Below are 21382 nucleotides of genomic sequence, written 5' to 3'. Positions count from 1 at the left end.
CAGCATAGGTCGCAAGCCAAAAACCGAGTAGGAATTCCTTTTCAAAAGCCGGCTATCCAAAAAATTCTAGAAAAAAGATTGAGCGCCTGACCGTTGATGGGCTTTTTATCATGGATTGCAAAGATCCCCACGCAAAAATCAAACACCCTATGCCCTGACACAGTGCGTGTTTCTTCAAATCCTGGAATAAGCATACACTGCTTGAACCAGCTGGCTCTCACGCATGTGCGGTTATGACGAGGGTTGAGATGGCGCACATGAATAGTCTAACATACCTGCTGCCTTCTTGGCTGCGTAAAGGTTGGCCTCTTCTTGAGCTTTGCCGATGTTCTTCTTATATCTTATCCTCTTGTTGCCGAACCAATTCGATACCTGATGGCAAAGAACCAACCGCGTCATAGAACGCCGATGGTCGGCGCCAAGAGACGTTCGTCTTGAGAAAAGACCAATCAAAACAACGCTGCATCCATGTTACACATTAGAAAACAGCCGCGTCTCAACCGATGAAGCAATATAACCCGTCCGAAGCACATTTACCATGCACTTAACACACCGTTGGAGACATTTCTCGGGGAGCGCGACGCTCAGAGCTGACTCACATGACCCCGCATTGGCCAAATTGACTACGGCCTACCAGCTATACTGGCTGACAAACGCGCCACATTCTGAGCCATCCGACCCGATTGATACCATCTATAACTAACTGAGTCATTTAGTCTCCCGTTAAAACAGACTTCAGTACAAATATCTAACGTGATCCGAGCCTGGCCATGTTTCCAGTCACATCACGAGAGTCATTAGGCCGAGCGTTCTACGGATCGCCGTATCGACTCTTCTCTTATTAATCGCCCGTAGACTCGGCCCGGCGCACCGAACAGATCGACGAAATTATCCCAAAGTGGCCGTGGCATTTACCAATGTAATGGCGACGTCGCTCGTTAACCATACACAAATCGGAATTTCCCTCGGTCGCGTCTGACTAATTGCTCGATCCGCAAACGGCCGGCGACTGGCGCGACCGCCGCCCGCCACTTACAGGGTGACTGGGCACGACTGACGGTCACGGCGGCGGCGGCTCCGAGGCCTAGCGCCGACCACCGGCGGGCCGGGGAGGGGCGGGGACGCCGCACCCCACCGGCCCGGTCCGCGGCCGCCAATTACGCCCGCCTGACGCGTTCAGCGCCGGTGATGAGCGGCGCGCCCGACGTTTGTCAATCGCGTAACGAGCGGCCGGCCGTCCTGCCGGGTTTTTGCGACGCCCGGCTCCGTATCGAGCCGCCGCCGCCGCCGCCGCCGCCGCCGCCGCCGCCGGACCGGACCGGGCCGGACTGTTTTCAGCGCGCGCGCCGACGGCCGGGACATGGTTCGATAGAGTGGCCGGCCGAAAACAAACATCACCAGAGCCGATACAGAAAGACTGTTCGGCGCTGCACACGGGGCTCGCCCCCTTCCCGCGGCGATCTACGATAATATTCCGGGCACGCGGTCGTTATAAATTTAGTGGTATCTATGGTATCAAACGACATCGTGGCATACACATTACTTGAACTGTTATTTGATCTACGAGCTGCATGAAGCGATCACTGGTTATGTTGAAGCGACTTGTTCTTATAAGGGTTCGGGTGCACCTCGATCCAATTTCAGACACCAATTCATTCCGGCCATACACTGGCAATTTTGTTGTACATGTGCCCCCCCCCCCCCTCTGAACATCCTCCCTCCTCATCAACACAACCATCAACATCCACTCGCGCTCACCTGATTAGCAGCAAAACACAGATACACACGACGACACAAGCAAAGCGAATACTACATACAAAGCAAAGCGTTCCGCCAGCCAAAGCGCGGGGCCGACGCCGTCACCAGCCAAGCGGTGGACAAGGCGGCGCGGCGCCAGACGTCCACCCCGCACCCGCCGTCCCCGGCGCAGGGCGCGCACGGCCGGCCCCTTCCCCACAGCCAGTGGGCCTCCATGTTGCCGGCATACCTGAGACACCGTGATATTACACTTTCTGGCCAGCTCCTCTTTGACCTCCTCCGTGGGGTAGGGGTTGCTCAAGTTGGCGTAGAAATACTCATTTAGCACTTCAGTCGCAGTTTTGGTAAAGTTTCGCCTCTTTCGCCTGCAAACAAAGGGCAAACTTAGCGCTGAGCCCGGTCGCGAGCCGAAAGAGGACGGGCGGGCGGGCAGGCGGGCGAGGGCGGAGGCGGCGGGAGTGGCGGAGGAGCGGGCGGTGCGGGGGCGGGGCGGGAGCAGCGCGGACGGGCTGGACGGCGGCAGGCGAAACCCGGCCAAAAGTGCGCCCGAGCGGTGCCCCAGGGCAGCCGGCCGCGCCCCGCGCCCCGGGAAGGTCGGCGCGCCGGCCCGGGGGCCTACTACCTGGCCGACGGAAATGCCACAGGCGCGCGCCAGCCGCTCCTTGGCCTCCTCTGAGGGGTACGGATTGGCCAGGTGGCCGTAGAAGTACTCGCTGAGCACCTCGCTCGCTTGCTTGGTGAAGCTGCGCCGCCGCCGCCTGCAAGGAAAGAGACCGCGTGCCCCGCTCAGCGCCGCTCAGCCGCCTCGCGCCGCTCAGCGCCGCTCGGCCACACACCTGCGATACGGTTATGCTGCACTGCTTCGCCAGCTCCTCTTTGGCCTCCTCCGACGGGTACGGATTGCCCACATGCGAGTAGAAATACTCGTTGAGGATTTCGGCCGCCTGCTTACTAAAGTTCCGTCGCCTTCGTCTGAAGGCGGAGAACAACAGGGGCAGTGTGAGCACGCGGGCGGGCGGGCGAGCGGGCGGGGCGGGCCGGCCGCCCGACCCCGGCCGGTCCTGCCGTCCCCGGGGCGGCGCCGCCCGCCGCCAGTCGTGGCCGCATTCCAGGCGCGCTCGCAGCCGCGCTGGCCGAGCTGTCACACCGTGCTGGTGCCGGCCGAGGCCGCTGCGCTGCCAGCGAGTGCCGCGGACCAGGCCAGTAGCGGCCGCACACCGAGCCAGCAGCGGCCGTGGAGACCGGGCCAGCAGCGGCCGTGCGGACTAGGCCAGTAGCGGCCGCACACCGAGCCAGCAGCAGCCGTGGAGACCGGGCCAGCAGCGGCCATGAAGACTAGGCCAGCGAAGGCCATGAAGACTGGACCAGCGGAGGCCATGAAGACTGGGCCAGCAGCGGCCGTGGAGACCGTGCCAGCGGCGCAGAGATGGCCGAGCGTGATGACGCGCGGCAGATGCGGCTTCGACCACAGGCTGCGGAGACCGGGCTCGTCGCCGGTCGCTCCGACAGAGCAGACGGCTCAGAGGACAGGTGGCCAACAGAGTGGCTGCGGCGAGGGCTTGTGACGTCGCCGCGCGGACGGCGCAGCGTCCGTGTCACGTTTCCCGAGAGCTGCAGGCATGTCCGGCTGGGTGCGAATGAAACAAAGAATGAATAAGCTGGACTGAAAACCCACTACATATGATCATGCAATGCAGCCCGTCCGTGAAGTCGCACGCGACGTGACTTCTTAAATCACCATGCGCAATCGCACCCAGATTCAGGCGAAATGGAGAGCAGCCACACGCATGGAGCCGACAGAACGTGTCGCACGCGCTCTTCAAAACCGGGACCTCCAGGTCCATGAGTAGAGTCTTGCGAAGCATAACTGACGGACACATTTCCCCTTGATATCCTAGCTCTACAAAAACTATCAGGGTGAAACGCCTATTAACACCAGTAACCGACACGAGGTGGCACACGCCCAGAGAAACACGGGATTATCTGCGCACTTTGTCACTAAGACGCATGTGTCTGCAACTCCATGGTCCAAGACGTAGCAACCCCGTGAGCGCAAGGCGGCCCGGTGAGGGCCGTCCCACACCCAGCATTCGGTCCTTAAAGTGATGGACAACGTCAGAGTGCTCCCCTGGCGACCTCGGCAGGAACATGTGTCCACACATCCTACAGCGGCGGTCGTATCAAGCACCGCCCGCCAGTCGCCGGCCCGCTCCGATCCACACGCCCACCACCAGCGGAGGTCAGACCGAGCTCAGACCCGAGGGCGGGGGGGGGGGGGGGGCTCTCCGTGCGCTCTGGCGCCGGCGGCGACGCGCGTCGCGACGCACAAAGCGCCGATCGACGGCCGAGCGTGCCGGGCGCGCCGCCGCCGCCGACGAAGCCAATCATCGGCGTCGACGCATGCAGCGTCGACAGTCGGCCGGCCAGGCGACGTCTCCGACGTGCCGGCCGCGCGCCAAACCGATTGGCGTTCGAATTTCGATGAGGCGGCGGAGCGCGGGCGGCCATCGCTGGACCGTCGGCGGGCAGCGCGGGCGGCCCGGGTCTGACCAGCGCGACACGAGCCTGGCCGGCCTGCCCCGCCCTGCCCTGCCCTGCCTGTCCTGGTGAGCCCGCCGCAGGCTTTCATCCAGATTGTTGGAGCATTGAAACAGCTCGCGGACAAATGACGCGCCAATCAAAGATGACAGCCTCCGAGACGGCTGACGAGTCGCGAGTTTCGGGCCAGGCCCAGCGAACGACGTCGGTTAGCAATTCCGGACTCGAATCAGTGTCCGCGCGATGAACCGCTGACCGGCGCGACCGTCAGCGCTGAGTTGAGCTGAGAAGAGCTGAGCTGAGCTGAGCTGAGCTGAGCTGAGGCTGGGCTGAGCTGAGCTGAGCTGGAGCTGAGCTGGGGCTGAGGCTGGGCTGAGCTGGGCTGAGCTGAGCTGAGCTGAGCTGAGCTGGGCTGAGCTGATCTGAGCTGAGCTGATCTGATCTGATCTGAGCTGAGCTGAGCTGAGCTGAGCCGGATGGAGCTGGGCTGGGGCGGGTCGAGTCGGGCGCGCCGGGCTGGTCAGCTCGCACCTCACGGGTTTCGCCTCCTCCCGCCCAGCGCCGAGCGGATGGCCAGAGAACGGGCCGCTCGGGGCGGCCGGGAGCCGTCACGGCTAGCGCCGCCGCCAACATATCGCCAGGCACTGCACGTCGACAACGGCCGGATCATGATCGCTAAGCCAGACGTAAGGACCTGAGCAAATGCTGCCAGATAAAATGCACATAATTTACGGCTTTACGGGCGTCCGAGCCAACGGCGTCGTTTATGTATCATTCCGAGAGATTCCCGACAAGGTATACAGCAAACGTATCACCAATAATCTCCGGTAAACAGCCTGTCGGTGGCAGATAGCCCGTTGATTCCGGCGCTGAAGGGGGCGCACTGACACGACGCCGCGGGTGACCTGCACCGAGCAGCCCCGCACGCGCGGCCAAAATAAGGACCCAACGAACGCACCGCATTCGCGCCCAGGGAAGCTCCAAGTTACGTCTGCTCCAATTCCATTTCAGCGCATACCAGCCACCGCGGCCGAGCTGCGCCAACGAGGTGGCCTGCGGCCGACGACCGCAAACGCCCGCTCAGCGCCCCATTAACATATGTCTAATTACTTTCCTCTATTCGATAATGACTGCGCTGTGTGGATCTTCGAATACAAAACGCATAATTACGGTTCAGCTGGGCGGCATTAGCATACGGAAGCACCCCATTCGGTTAGCGGGGCGTGCAGGGCGCATGGGGACGCACGCGTCACGCTACCCAAAGGGCCGGACCGCATACTGGACCGCATACCGGACCAGACACCGGACATCGGTCCGGACCGGACCGCGCACCGACAGAACGGCCGGCCACTCGACCCGGAATGCAGACGGCACGCGGAAACGACGCCGAGAGTGTGATGGCCATTAGGACTCTGTGATGATGCGACTACTGGGCCATCAAACGCCCGGAGATGTCCGCAACACACGCAAACGTCCGAATGAACCGCAGCTCTGGCCCGCTCTCCGCGGCGCCTCGGCCTCGGGACTCGCTGTGTGGACGGACTGTGTGAAGGCGAGGCGGGGCGGCACCGAGAGCGGCTGGCCGCACACGTAGCCACCGCGGCGGCCTCGGGCGCAGCAGTCCTGCACGGCAGCGCCCAGCGCGACCCCATAACTCGGCCCGCGCCCGCTGCAGCATGCACGGCACAGCGCCACAACTGTCGCCGCCGCGCCACCGGCGCCGATCGTCGACGCTCGTAACGGCGCTTTACGGCGGCCATCGTGAACTGTCGCGGAACACTCGCCGTCCGTTAGTGTGATGGTCGCCATTCGGCTACCTCTTGTCGCCGCGCGGCCGATCAATCGCCGCTCATGAGCGCGGCCGCCGCGCGGCGACGTTCCGCTCGCGGCCGAGAGATGGCAACACCGGCGGCGCGGCGGGTCCGGCCGCGACCGGCCCGGCCGGCGTCCCCAGCCGGCGCCGCTGTCACCCTCTCCCTCTCAATCGACGAACGGCGCGGCGCGGAAAAACGCGCCGCGCCACGCCGACGACAAAAACAGCCGAGCTGTTTATTGCTGGACGTCGGCCGTGTATATTGTAGCTGCGACCCGGCCGACCACGCTGTGTGATACACGGTGCGGCCGCAGACGGAGCCGACTCGGACTGCTGATCGGGGAATCCTGTCAAAGGCAGGCAGGGAGGCGTGGAGACACAATGCTTGCAACTCCTTTATGGTGCATCTTTGGAGAAAACAATAGCACAATTTATGGTCACATCACAGGAACTTGGTATTGCGCACTACAACGGAAAGTGTCTAGGATGAAAAACGGCATTGGTGCATTACTTACGAGATATTTCAGCACAAATGGTCATAAAAGGTAACAACGGGTGTCTAAAGATCTTACGACGTGAGAGGGGGAGAAACAGACGACGGAGAGCGAGCGGAGAGAAGGGCGGCAAGAAGTCACCGTTTTCCCCGTCCAGCCTCCTGGACAGTCACTGATGATCGAGAGCCCGACCAGAGGACACTCTCCGGGGGGAGGCTGGCTGTCCTGACCAGAGGACACTGCCCGGGAGGCTGCTGTCCTGACCAGAAGACACCGTCCGGGGGGAGGCTGCTGTCCTGACCAGAAGACACTGTCCGGGGAGGCTGCTGTCCTGACCAGAAGAATCACTCCGGGCAGGCTGCTGTCCTGACCAGAGGACACTGCCGGGAGGCTGCTGTCCTGACCAGAAACACTGCCCGGGAGGCTGCTGTCCTGACCAGAAGACAAACCGTCCGGGGAGGCTGCTGTCCTGAACAGAAGACCACCGTCCGGGGAGGCTGTTGTCCTGACCAGACGACAACCGTCCGGGGAGGCTGCTGTCCTGACCAGAAGACATCATCCGGGGCAGGCTGCTGTCATGACCAGAGGACACTGCCCGGGAGGCTGCTGTCCTGACTAGAAGACACCGTCGGGGAGGCTGCTGTCCTGACCAGAAGACACTGCCCGGAGGCTGCTGTCCTGACCAGAAGACATAATCCGGGGGGCAGGCTGCTGTCCTGACCAGAGGACACTGCCCGGGAGGCTGCTGTCCTGACCAGAAGACACCGTCCGGGGGGAGGCTGCTGTCCTGACCAGAAGACACTGTCCGGGGAGGCTGCTGTCCTGACCAGAAGACATCATCCGGGGCAGGCTGCTGTCCTGACCAGAGGACACTGCCCGGGAGGCTGCTGTCCTGACCAGAAGACACCGTCCGGGGAGGCTGCTGTCCTGACCAGAAGACACTGCCCGGGAGGCTGCTGTCCTGACCAGAAGACACCGTCCGGGGAGGCTGCTGTCCTGACCAGAAGACACCGTCCGGGGAGGCTGCTGTCCTGACCAGAAGACACCGTCCGGGGAGGCTGTTGTCCTGACCAGAAGACACCGTCCGGGGAGGTTGCTATCCTGAATCGAAGGCACTGTCCGGGGAGGCTGCTGTCCTGACCAGAAGACACCGTCCGGGGAGGCTGCTGTCCTGACTAGAAAACACCGGCTGTCCCGACCACAAGAGACTGTCCGGAGGGCTTGCTGTCACGACCAGAAGATACTGTCCGGGGGGAGGCTGGCTGTCCCGACCACAAGACCCTGTCCGGAGGGGTTGCTGTCACGACCAGAGGACACTGTCCGGGGGGAGGCTGGCTACCCCGACACCGGCCCAGAGATGCCTCGGTGGTATAGGACCGCTCCCGGTCGCCGGGAGATGATGCTGCGTGGGCGCGGCGGGACCGCGGAGTGCCACGGACCAGTGCCGCATCCATGCTCAGGAGGACGCCGATCCGACCGGAACTGACGCTCTGGAGCGGGAGGTGGGACCCGACCTCATGCCCTGGAGTGCGGGCGCATCCCGAACCTCACGCTACTGAACGGGAGTGTACACCGAACTCGCGGCGCAGTAGCGGCGGACCCATCCGGACCCACGCTGCGGACCAGCAGACCAGCAGACCAGCAGACCAGCGGCCCCGCCTGTCGCCAGCGTCCCCATCCGGCCGGGCCGGGCGCGGCTCGCCTGGAGCGGCCCGCTGGTCACACCAGACGACCGCGCACACAGGGCGTCCGGCGGCGCAGCGCTGCTCTGCCAACACACGCCGCGCCCGTTATCGGCTGTTTACGGCGCCGTGGCCCGCTCGCTCGCCAGACGCATTCCTCCAGAAGCGACGCCGGCCCGGCCACTGCACGGCAGCACTCGCCGCCTGTTTATTTAGCCGCCGCGACATGGCCGGCCAATATTTATTTTATCTGGGCGGCGACGGAGCAGGCACGACGAGGGCATTATCCGTTGCGAGGCGCGTGCGGCGTCCGCCGATGACGACGCTCATTACCCGAGCTGGGTCGGCCGGGAGCGGCGGCGCCCCCCGGCGTCGGCGGGGCGGACCGCCGGCCGGGCGCCCGCCGGCGTCGCCACTCCTGATGAGAATGCCGGCTCTGTCCGGCCGCCGGGGCACGGCTATTTCCAGCGGCCCTTTTACCGCGGCTCTAGATGAACTCATCATGTTCTACAAACCCTAATCTGTCCTGGACGGCTCGTCTTGATTTTACGGCATCAATTTCCCCTTTTCATCACGGGAATGGGCCGAGTTTGTGGCGGCGTTTTACACGGCGGCGCCGCTCCCAAGTCCCAATCACGGCCGGCTGGACGTAAAATAAGCTCGCGCCGCCCGCCGCCGCGTCGCCGCCGCTGTAAACGGGATAGAGCGGCCATCTCCGCCTCGTCGCGGACGACGCCACACAAGGGGCGGCGATTCTGCGCGGCACGTCCGAGACGGCCGACGCGGCGCGGCTGATCCCGCTCTCAGATCGGCACAGATTCACTCGTAGCCATTTGCTTTACGGCCGCGTAAAAGCGGCCGACCGGGCGCCGGCGGCCGTCGACTGTGCGCCGCTCGTCGCCGCCGTTTACGGCTCGTTTTACGCGGCCAGATCGCGTCGTAAAGGGGCGTCGAGTGGCGAGTCGATGGAGACGTGGCGGCCCGCTAACGCGCCCGTAAGCGGCCATCGGCGCGGCGTAAACAGAGCGGCGTCGAAGTGGCGCAGGTGGGCCCGAGCGGACGCGGGCTCATGCGGGCCCGGCCGGCACCAGCGAACGCCGGAGAGACGACGAGGACGCCGCCAAACGGCCACAACGTCGAAGCGCATGTTGGATCTCGTCGAAATGAAGAGCGAGGTGGAGGAGCTTCCCGACGGCGGTCAAATGGCGAGCCCGGCGGGCGCCCGGAGAGGGGTCACTGGACTCCAGCAGAACGTGACGATATCTCACGCTGTAGCTCCGGTTCCGGCTCCGGATCCGGCTCCAAGTACGACTCCAGTTCCGACATCGGCACGCACAGGACGGCCCCGCCACAGCTTGTCGAGGATACCGCAGTCAGCGACCCTCATAAGCTACAGGACGGTGGCAACGGGCGCTAGGCGCCCCCCGGTCGGGCGAGCGAAAAGCATGTGCAGAGGTCGCGGCAGGCCCGTCCGGCTGGGAGCAGAGGAAGGTGACAGACTGGGCGAGACGGGTACACAGATCACAGGGAGGGGACGACCGCCCCCGTCACGCCAACAAGCAAAGGTCGCAGGTCTGGACACAGGTCATCGCCGAGCGACACGCAAAATCGTGACGCATCTACCGCCACCACGGGCAGTGAACCTGCCATCGACAAGGCGCGGTGTGACGCCTCCGGAGGCACAAAACGCGACGTGACACGCAGTGCGTGACAACGTGACACAACGTGAAAGGCCCGGCGTGTCAGCCGACTCGGCCGTTGCATTCGTCATCACGACCGCATCGTGGGGCGCGGGTGGCGCCCCGACGCCTCCCGTGAGTGCTGGCCGCCTCGCCGGTCCGCTCACCTGGCGTCGAGGAAGCGCGAGCGCAGGATCATCACCGCCTCGCACGTCGACTGCTTGAGCTGCACCTGGATGCTGGAGAACTTTTTGTGGATGATCTGCACCATGCGCTCGATCTCCTTGGGCGTGATGGGCCGCGTCCGAGACTGCTCGCGCAGCAGGTTCATCACGTGCGTCGTGAACTCGTTGCAAGCCTGCGGAAGGGCAGGGTCGCTGTCATCAAACGGTCCGATTGGGCATGCGCCCACACCGCGGGGATACAATATCCCTCAGGCGGTTCTCCTCGCACACGAATGGCTTTTCAAATAAGTCGGCCACGGCAAAGTACCCAATGCAACAATGTTTTCAATTCAGCTATTTTTGCACTGCTAGCTACAGACACCATGTCCCGTCAGTCGCACAAAGACGTCGCGGTAACACTTAATACCAACTTGCAGATGTCTGGATTACCATGATGCACACGACGGATATACCTAACCACGAGCGTAATGCAAGGGGTTAGACACAAACATGAGTTCAATATGACGATTGCCCCCTCCTCCCCAGTCTTATAAACGTTCATGGAAACATGACATCTTTGTCATTACAGGGTCTGCAGTGTACAGAGCCATGCAGAAATGTGACTAACGTCTTCTAAGAAGCCTTAAGACACACAACTCACGCGCGAGTGGTCTGAAGCGCGTCTAGGTAAAGGATGCTTCTTAACATTACGACAATTTCCAGAAAGCTCTGAACCGAGCGGCGCCAGATGGCCTGCACACAGCCTGAATCGCAATAGACGGCCTATTATTCTACGGCTGCGAAAGGATCTCTTCACTTGATGAGCCGAAATACAGCCAACCCTACACTCCCGTCTCCGTAAGCCCCCGAGATAATGTCAGCGAGGGAGACTAACTGTGCTTAGAACAATACCGCAATCTCTTCGCTTTATACTAAGCGCCGCTATACCGGATGCGGTCAGTGATACCACACCCAGCGAACACTCCCAGCCGGCTCTAGAGCCGTTTAACCCGGACCGGTAACCACCCCTGACAGGACTGCAGACAACCAACGACAGTCTCCCGTACTCTGGTCGCCCGGGGCCGTGCGCCAGCTGTCTCCCGTACTCTACGGCCACCCCAGGGCCGTACGTCGGCCGGGGCCGTCTCCCGTACCCAACGGCAGCCCGGGGCCGTGCGTCGGCCGTCTCCCGTACTCTACGGACGCGCGTCGGCCGTCTCCTGTTCTCCACGGCCGCCCCAGGGCCGTGCGTCGGCCGTCTCCGGTACTCCACGGTCGCCCGGAGCCGTGCGTCGCCCGTCTCCTGTACTTCACGGTCGTGCGTAGGCCGACTCCCGTACTCCGCGGTCGCCCGGAGCCGTGCGTCGGCCGTCTCCTGTACTCCACGGTCGTGCGTTGGCCGTCTCCCGTACTCCACGGTCGCCCGGAGCCGTGTGTCGACCGTCTCACGTACTCCACGGTCGCCCGGAGCCGTGTCTCGACCGTCTCGCGTACTCCACGGTCGCCCCGGGCCGTGTCGACCGTCTCGCATACTCCACGGTCGCCCGGGGCCGTGTGTCGACCGTCTCACGTACTCCACGGTCGCCCGGGGCCGTGTGTCGACCGTCTCGCGTACTCCACGGTCGCCCGGGGCCGTGTGTTGACCGTCTCACGTACTCCACGGTCGTCCGGGGCCGTGTCTCGACCGTCTCGCGTACTCCACGGTCGCCCGGGGCCGTGCGCGACGCCGGGTGCCGGTCGTTGATCCGTGCTCCCCCGGCCGATCCGGTGGCCGTATTGACCAGCGGAGGAGGTCGCGTCGGCCGCATCGATCTAACAAACTGCATCCTCCTCCAGGCCAGGCGCCGCCGGCCGGCCAACACAACACGGCCAGGCAGCGCGGACCCGAACACCGCCCAGCCGGAGCCGGACACCAGCCACGCTACGGAGGGCTTCCAGGACCGGCATCAACTGCTCCCCGGGGTCGCCCGTGTTCGTGGAAATGGGCATCGAGCAACTTAAAGGGAGATTGATGATGGAGGACTCGAGGCTGTTCAACATGCACGATGTCGCGTGAGCCCAGAAAGCAAGTCGCAAGCGATGAGCATGCCAACAGGTGCGTCATCAATGACTAGGGCAGGATCTTACCTTCCTGGGAACTCGCTTCACCAAGCTTCCCTTCGCTTGCAAGCTAGACCCAGGGATATGTTTCACGGAGCATATGAATATAAGGGCACGTTCAAATCGCACCATATAAGCACACGAACCACAAATCACTAAGCTTCACAGGCTGGCTTTATTCATGAATGAATTACGAACTTCCAAATCACGTATCATGGACGCTTTCCCGACCAGTCCGTTTGCATAACGTGATCCTTCTCGGTATCATTGTTCATTTTCATGAAAAAGGGACCATCTGGCGACCACGGTTTGTAGGAATTCCCTCACCGCGTCTGCTTTTCCGGGGTTGTTTCGAATTTCAAATCTTTAGAACTGCGTTAAAGTGAAGACGTATTTTTCCATTCCGCATTTCAAGCCGGCGAGATATATTCATGGCTGACCTTATGTGTGCAGCGAGGCATAGCTGGAAGCAACAACTTCTCAAAATGAAATACAAAACGGGTAAAATCTCCGGAACACGCCACACCTCCCGGCGCGGTCGTTACCACGACGCCGGGGCACTCTCGTGACCCCACACGGCTAGCGCTCTGGAACTGTCCCGCCCGCATTCGTTCGCCAGATGGACAGAGGCCGCGTTTCTGTCCGACAGGGGGGGGGGACACATTCCGTCCGAACCGGGCCGGGTTCCCGAGACTAAGGGCGCCGGCCGCCCGGGGCGGGTGGATCGCGCGCGAGATGGATGGTCGCCCATGCCGCCCCCCCCCCCCCCCCTCCGTCCGCCGGTCGGCCGCGTGTATCGGTCGACCGCTCGGCAGGGTCATTTGTATACATTAGCGATCCGCCCCGATTCGGCACGGGGGACCGGAACTGAAGACGGTCCGCAGCTGGGCCCGCTGCCGCCGCCGCTAACAGGCGCGCCCGGCGCCGTCGCGCCTGACGGCCCCGTCATCGGACCCGTCGCACCGGGGCCCTGCGGGGCCGGGCGGCGATGGCGACGGCGGGCGCGTCACGTGACGCCGGCCGCGGCCCCGCTCCGTGACTGCGCCTCGCCAGACGACACTCGGCCGCCGGGCCGTCCGTCACGGCCGCCAGTTCATATCGGCCGGCAAGGCCCAACTTACGGCTACAAAGGTGACCTCCGCGGCCGCCTCCTGATGAAAGCACTAAATCCTACCCATCCAGCGGGCGCATTAGATCACAGAAATTTATGGGTGCCGGTGGGTGTTGGCGGCGCGGTTTATTTGGAATCGGACAGGCTGGCCACGATCCGCCCCCGGCAGAGGTGGCCGCCGTCGGACGGCCGTCGCTCGCCGGCGGCACGCGCGTCGTTCTCGACATCTGCCCTGGCCCGCTCGGCAGCGGCGCCGGCCGGCCGGCCGAGGCGCGCCGGCCGACCCACAATATCCCCAGCGGCGATTAAAGCACATAAATTCAGTCAGCATGACAGCAGAGAAAATGGAAACTGAACTGTGAGACAAAGCCGCGGCAAAAAGCATTATTGGGTTCAAATAAAAGAGGGTGGGATGATAAGGTGGAAAATTAGATATCGACTTTCGGCCCTGCCGGACGGCCACTGGGCTGGCCGGACGATCCGTGCCGGCTTACCCGGGCCCGTTGTCGGGGTCGTGGGCTTGAGCCCTAGAGACCTCCGGCACCTACACGTCGGCTCCAGCAAACTCTCCGGGCGCAGGCGGCGATAAGCTTAGCATCAACAAAGATGGGCGGCAGCTAAGGACCCGAAGCCGTAAATAATTACACAGACACGATCCCCACAGACCTTCGCCCTTGGACATTGTTAGAGACGTAATCATTCATGTTTGTTATGCTGCCAAACGGAGTGGTATCATGAGTGATGGGCAGGCCCCGTTCCTGCTTATGCTTAGGACTAGGCTCAAGTTGAGTTTCAGTCACACAGACCATGCCACTGCCAAGGAGTTTGATCTGCACGTGAGATAATCCCGATAAATGGTTAGTGCTTATCGACACCGTGCATGATGACGAAATCTTTATGTCACCTCTGGCGCGAGCAACTGCGTTACATATCTACTGCAGTGTCCGCACAAAAGATACAGTGCTGGAAGTGCAGCTGGACATTGTGGAGCATGTCCTGCACCCTGCATGTGACTGTATAACACACCAAGTGTTTGCGAATCGTTCGTGCAGTGCCGGGACAGCCCGCCGTCCACCGGCCGAACCCCGGCCGTCACCGCGCTGCCGGACGGCAGAGGAGCGCGGGGCGCCACGCATCAAAACACGTGTCGAGGCGCACCGCTGGCGCATGAACCCACAAGCGCCCAGTCTCTGTCCCAACGCCGGCAGGAAACATTCAAAACGAGCGAAGGTCTCAAGCCGAGTGGTTCACGCCCACTTTGCTAATCATTTATGCCCGCGCCGAGGACTCCCCGCGTCCGTAATTGGATCCGCGGGCCGGATTTAGTTAATTTCTGCGCCTCCGCCGGTAACCTAATTTGAGCGCGGCGCAATACCTGGGAGACTCTTGTTTGGCGCTCTTGTGATTCAATTTTCTCGGGAGCGATTCCGGGCGTGGCGGAACAGCGCGGCAAACAGAGCAGCTGGCGGGCGATTGCAGCTGATCAGGCGCGACGCTGCCCCCTCCCCCTCCTCCCGCCCACCGGCACTCGCCTGGGAAAACGCAGACTTCTCACGTCGACATAAGCGTGAAGTCCAGAAATGGATCGCGCTTTGGGATATTCAGTCTAAGATCTCAGGTCTCTTCCGCGAACTCTTCCGCAAGACCTCTTCCGCGAACCACAATCAACTTCAAAATAACATCAATGGTGTTTCGAACTTCCTAAACCGATTTTAGTGTGCGTCCATGGATCTTCCAAAGTTCATCATCACCCTATCAGTAATTTGGTGCCAGATTAAGTGAGATCCAGGATCCACTCCAGACAAAGCCATAAATATTTATCAGATTTGGGATGCACTTAAAAGCTTCGTTAAATTATTTGAAAAAAATAGCTTTTGCAATGGGGAGCAGCTTTTCAAATATCTTTTCCGACTTTGCTGGCTTCCAAAAGCTGCAGGAAAACTACGGGTTTAGTAGACAGTGCACATCACTGGTGGGCTGCATCTGACTGCCTCCAAAAGGAGGTGCTCATGAGTACCAGCTGGTTCATGAACCACATGTGCAGGCCCAGATACTGCTGGGGCTTGCGCAATTAGACCGACGTCCCAGTCTATCAGCCTATTTTGACGAAAGCATCACCATGACCAAAAAGCCGCTGCAGCCGTTGTCGCAGTCCATTTTCGCGCTTCGGATCTCCTGAACAGCGAGATCGTGATGCGCTGCACCTGCGCCACGCTGCCCCCGAGAGCGTCGTCCGGTCCACCGAAGGTCGCCACGAGATGTGAAATGCAGCGCTGGCATATGGTTGCTGAGTAGAGCTCATGTCAACTTTAGCGAAAAGCCCTGTGTTCAGATTAGATCAGGCTTTACAGGCTGTCCCAAATTGGGCCGAGCGCTGCCTAATTCAGAGCAAGGTTGAAATGTCCCAATAGGGCGAAAGCTTCTTATTAGCTGTAGTTTAGAACCTCTCCAGCTCGACTTGGATCCACAGTTCACCTGAGGTCCGGGCCCATGTTTGGACTTTGTTAAGATCTCCTGGGGTCAAATGTCTTAATCCCCACTTTGTCAAAGGTTCCTGAAATCTGGGACCTTGCATAACTCTATGAAAGGATCTTTTGGGACCCCGGTTCGCATTTATGTTCAAGACCCCGCACTATCCAGGCCTCGTCCCCCAAAAATCCGAATGACGCCCCAGGATCCGCCATTAATCTAGCAAACCCCATCGAAAGATATTTGGGATCCGCGCACGTGCCCGCTCTCACGGCGCGCTCCCTCCCCGTCCTCCGCCGGCGACCGGCGCCGCGATACGGAACTCGGCGCACGTCGCTCGTTTACTGTCGCCGGCCCATATTGGCAATATCGGCGGCGGCGGCGGCGGCGGTCGGCAGATGGCGCAGCGGCGGCGCCCGCGGCGCCGGCCCCGCCGCGGCCGGCGCCGCACGCACCGCGCGCCGGCCGCCGCCCGGCCGCAGCTGGCCGTGGCGGCGTGCTGACGCAGACCGCACGCCGCCGCGCCGCGTCCCGGTGCGGCGCGCCCCGGCCCGCTCACTCGCACGGCCGGAGACGCGCAGCGCGGGCCAACGTCCCGCACACGGCTCTCGAAGCCGAGCTGACTCGCGGCAGCGGACGGACGGCGCCCAGGCGCTCAGGCTTCGCCCGCGCATGGCCGCCGCCTCGCGCTCCGCACCGCACGCTCCGACGGCCAGATGACGGGATGTCATCAACGCGCCGATAAGCGGCCACCTGCCCGCACCGGCTACTGGCCGGCCCGCGGATGATCGGCGGCCCGGCCGATCAGTCCGATGATCGGCCCGCCGGCCGGTGCCCCGGTGACCGGCCGACGCGTGACCGGGCCGCCCGACGACCGGTAGCCGACTCGTGACCCGCCACTTGGTTGCAGAGCACATTCGGAGATGCGCAGACAGATATCGGCCCCGGAGTCGGGTCGACTCTGTGCGAACATCGCGCTTTTCCGCCAACAGGTGGGCGGTCTGCGCTTTAGGTGACGCTCTTCCGCTGGCCGCCGGTCTGGGGAGAGGGTCCGTCCCGAAGTGATGGCGGCCCCCTCCTCTCGCGTTCACGGCTCCCCGTCGGCAGCCCAGCCACCGTCGTCGGTAGCGACGAGCCTCCCCACCGCCAGACGGCTCCAACTTTTACTATCGGTCTATTAATACCGAGCGCCCATCAGCCGCTATTGCAATCAATGCACGAACCGTAAAACGGCATTAAACGCTTTTACTCGCAGTCTATGGGCATTAAGTGATCGTTGGTGTAATGTATGGGAAAAGTGGCGGAGATGGGGACGAAAAGCGCGCCGCTAGATGTCGGTGAGAGTGCGGCGCTGCGAGCAACAGATGAAGTGGCCCTATGCTCGAACTTGAACCGGGCAAATGGCGCGGCCAATGATTCTGTCTGCGCTCTGAGGACACTGCGACACGCCGCCGGAGCAGCCCGGCCGTAAGACTTAGCCAGCAACGATAACAGCCTGGCACCACGGCATTCCGAGTCGACGAGACGGTCCGGTGGCGAGAGCGGCGAAGAAAGGCGAGCTCAGCTATCGGGGCAGGGTAGCGGAGTGCCCACGAACAGGTCGACTGACGCTGGCGCCTGAGACAGACACGCCGGGCATAGGAGCCACAACTTACGACACATTCCGCAGTCGCCATCATTCATGTTCATGTGTACTTCATTCGGAGGGTCACACTCCACTTAAACACATAATTGAGTGAATAATGGATTGGTTTCGCGTATATGTAATCTGCAGGTATCGGCGCATTTCACGGCGTGGGAGTGAGCTCCAGCTATCACGGAAACAATGACATTACACCAAAGAGCTGTGAAACGATGAGCGAAGAATTGCATTTGCTTCCATGGTGACAACCATTCGGTCATTCAGGCGAAACACCAAGCATCTGAGTTTATTTCGTCATACCCTCTAGTTACTTGTATTGACAGCAGGTGATTTAGTATTGGAGTGACAATCCACTGATGTATTCCGTGGATATGGTCCGCCTGGGCCGCGAGAGGGTGACGGGGCATTTAGCGCCATCATTTCACCTGTACGCCCGGAACTAATACGTTTCACCAGACCATCCAGCCGGCCATGCTCTTCAGCCCTCGGTACAAGGTCGTCCAGGTCGTCCGCGGCTGACGGGCTGTCCCTGCTCACCTGTCCATATTTCTCCAGCCCCTGGTGAGAAGACCTGTAGAACCTGAGCCCTGACCGACTCACCCGTTTATATTTCTCGAGCCCCGGTGGAAGGCTTGTAGAACCCCAGCGATCCCCAACTCACCTGTTCGTATTTTTCGAGCTCCTGGTGGTAGATCTGCCGGATCTGAGCCAGCTTGGCCCGGTAGTCGGAGTGCTCGATGGTGCCCTCCTGGGAGGCGCCGCCGGCGGCGGCCGCCGCGCTGGCGTTGGTGGCCGCCTGCGCGCCGCCGCCCTTCTCCGGGCCGGCCACGCCCTCGGCGATCAGCATGTTGTCGAGCCGCATCAGCTGCGGGTCGGGCGGCTCCTCCTCCTGCGTGTTCCGCAGGTTTATCACTGCAACGGAGCGGGCGCCTCGTCAGAGCCGGTGTCGCGGTGGCCGGCCCCACCGGCTGGGCCGGCTGACCCGGCCCGCGGCGCCGCGCCTGGTCTGTGGCGCCGCACGGCTTCAGATCGCAAAGCCATCGTCAGCGGGTCTGGCCGGGCGCAGACAACACGTCCACGCGCGCCTGTGATTGCGAGCGTGAGGCGCTTTCGGCACTGTGTCTGTTTGTCCGTGCACTGGCGCTAGGGACGACGTGGTCTGGGTTCAGAAATGTCGGACGACAAAGCGTGCACGTCAAGTTCGAAAATGTCCACCATACTGCGTCACTAAGTGTTCACCGCGCCTCGGTTCGAGCTGCTCGCCTTTCCGTCAGTTAGAGAGGATTACCTGAATCAGCTTAGAAGCCATGGAATTACAAGTCACAACTGGCTTGCGGCTTACAAGACAGATTACATCAAGTCATACACGCACACCCTTGACAGCGCGAACATCCTACGAGCAACGCTCGACGCTCTCAAACGAAAAATCCCCGCGACGCTGGACGCTACGATTGGTTGAAATCGAAACAAACATCCGCAACATCCTGCACTAGAAATTCCAATTGCAGAGAACCAGAGCACAGCTCAGCTAAGGCGATGAATCTCGGACCAACCAACGGATACATTTGTCTGCTCGGCCCTACCCTCCAGAGGCGCCTGGCGCCGAGGGCGTCTCTCGGGACGCGTCCTGAAATATCTGAGTAGCGCCGGCATGACCGCGCGCGCACTAACGATCCCCAGGCAGGGACCGCGCCGTCGCGGGCAGCGCGCGCAAAAACGACGGCCAAAGGCATGAGCGCGTCGGCCGCGCCGCGCCGGTCTCAGGCGAGGCGCAGACTACTGACAGTGGCGAGTACGCGGAGCCCACGGAGCGTGTGAGGACGGCAAGTGCCGAGGTGCAGCGAGACACCCGTCTAAGAGCCCTCCTTCCGGAAATGGCCGACTGCTGACGACCGCTCGGCAAACGCCTTCGCATCATGTTCGGAGGGCGCGTCCTCCCGCCGTTCACGGTCTTCACGGGAATATCGCGCCTGCGATCGGCGGGGAGCCGACTGCACCCGCCCGCCATCCAATATTCAGTCGGCGACACACTCCATGCGCGCGTCACGTCTCCAGCTCTCGGCTGGGGGGCGATTGCCGACGGGCCGACTTCCGACGGCGGCGCCGGGCCGCGCCGCGATCGGCCGGCTGGTAATGCGGCGCAGCGACGCGCCGTCCGCCGCGCCAATGGCCGGCCGAGACGGCGCGGCGCGCGCCGCCCGCCGCTCAGCGACGGTCTCCGGGCGCGGCGACGTCAAATTTATACGGGCCCCGGGTGTAATGATTTCCCGGGCGAGACGACGGCCGCGCCCATCGGCCCCCAGGGAGCCGTCCCCTCACCGGCGCCGCCGCCGCCGCCTCGCGCGGCGGAATTAAAATCGGCCCATCATCCGCGCGCTGCCGACGCGCCGCGCCGGAAATACAGCGAGCGAGCGAGCGAGCGAGCGGCCGGCGCCGTCTGCTCGTCGCCGGCGCGCCGCCGGCCCGGGCGCCCGTCGGCGGTCGCGGCGCCACGCGGCCGGCTCCGGCCGGGCCATCGCTCATCAAGATGGCGGCGGTCGGCAGCGACGCGCGACATGATCTCTCTGTCAGCGCCAGTCGGGCGATACGCCGCGCCTGTCGCTCGCCGCATTTTTCACCATTCCGCGCGGTAATTAATTCACGTCTCGCGACATGGCCGACCGACTCCGTACAGGTGTAAATATGAAGAATCGCCGTGCCGACGCCGCCTGATGTATTGTCAACGTGGACAATTTGTTCGGTGTCAATTATAAATGAATTAGCGATGCGGCGGGGCGATAGCGACCAACGGACGGCGGCGTGGCTGCGGTCGGCGGGCGGCGCACACGCCAACTGGCGGTATTGGACAGGTGCTCCGGGCGGATTAGTGTGTACACAACGTGTGCGTGCCTGACAAGCATCGACAGGCGTGTAATGTGTCCGATACACATGTGCTGAATGATACTTTACGTCGGTACGACGAGTGCGCAGCCACTTGTTGAGAACGTCACGCTGGCGCGGCGGGGATCAGACAAGGCTATGGGACAGCGGGGCGGCCGGGCAGCGGATGGCAACAGCATCCCTGATAGTATGGCCAGCGTTTTAGCTGACTATCGGCATTTAACGACCGCCGTTTCGTATTCATCATGTACTCTCACCACTCCATCCCATTCCTGCTTTGCTTGTATTGCAAAAATATAAACGTGCGTGTCGGTGTAAGCATGAAAATGAGATTCCAACGAAGTTTAGCTGTTGGTGCCATAGGTGTATCACATCTACGTCGAAAAAGGGAGAACTGGCGCATGGTTCCTTCAAGAAAGGCACAGGCACCTGGAGATTAACTTAAAGGACTTCAGCGAATGCACATGCTTGCGACATAGCAGGGAATACAGCCCTCTGGAAGTTCGGTGAAGCGCAAATAGTTCAGAACGATGTCAGACCTGCTTCGGTGTTCGTCTAATGAATCACGTTATGAGCCATCTACATCGGAGCTTCGTCGGCTTTTCAGGAACTTCGGAAGACGACGGGAATTTCGTTGACAACGTCACATTTCACTTTTTACCGTCAAGTAACGTATCGGAAGTCCATCCGCCTTCAAGGATAAGAAAAACAGGCTGGATAGCCGCTTGATCTGAGCGCGCATGACAATGATTCCCACTCTGAAGGCTGACCTTCGGGCCGTTAGTACACTTTTCAGCTAATTTTAGTCACAACGGCCAGTGACCGCTAACACGACCCTGAAACAGTGCCGGCCGCCGGTGAGGGCGTCGGCCGGTCACGACAGGTCACGACGGGTCACGACGGGTCACGGGACAGGCAGGGCACGTCTCGCCGCGGCGCCGCTCAGCACGCGCCGGCCAGTCCGCCAGTCAGTCCGTCACCAGCCTGCAGACGCCAGCCGGCCCGAAATGCCAATGTCTTGTTAATTCCGCAGTGTCAACAGTTTAAAACCA

The 21382-nt window shown here is 61.9% G+C and overlaps 1 protein-coding gene across 5 annotated transcripts in view; it reads right to left on the bottom strand.

Moving 5' to 3' along the window:
- Positions 1-21382, bottom strand: part of LOC119099750 (homeobox protein extradenticle) — a 78414-nt gene that overhangs the window by 14890 nt on the left and 42142 nt on the right. For 2 of the 5 annotated variants that reach the window (XM_037222812.1, XM_037222815.1), the window contains exons 3-6: positions 18112-18362; positions 10132-10322; positions 2595-2730; positions 276-372 (exon numbers count right to left, since the gene is read on the bottom strand). In XM_037222812.1, coding sequence (XP_037078707.1) covers positions 276-372; positions 2595-2730; positions 10132-10322; positions 18112-18362 — 675 coding nt within the window. Of the gene's footprint in view, positions 1-275; positions 373-1987; positions 2124-2380; positions 2517-2594; positions 2731-10131; positions 10323-18111; positions 18363-21382 lie in introns of all 5 variants that reach the window. The other 3 variants (XM_037222811.1, XM_037222814.1, XM_037222813.1) reach the window with 2 other exon arrangements.

The sequence above is a fragment of the Pollicipes pollicipes genome, unplaced genomic scaffold (genome assembly GCF_011947565.3).
Source record: "Pollicipes pollicipes isolate AB1234 unplaced genomic scaffold, Ppol_2.1 Scaffold_4881;HRSCAF=5763_pilon_pilon_pilon, whole genome shotgun sequence".
NCBI classification, from domain to species: Eukaryota; Metazoa; Arthropoda; class Thecostraca; order Pollicipedomorpha; family Pollicipedidae; genus Pollicipes; species Pollicipes pollicipes.
The sequence above is the reverse complement of the archived record's forward strand: the minus strand, read 5'-3'. Positions and strand labels throughout refer to the sequence as shown.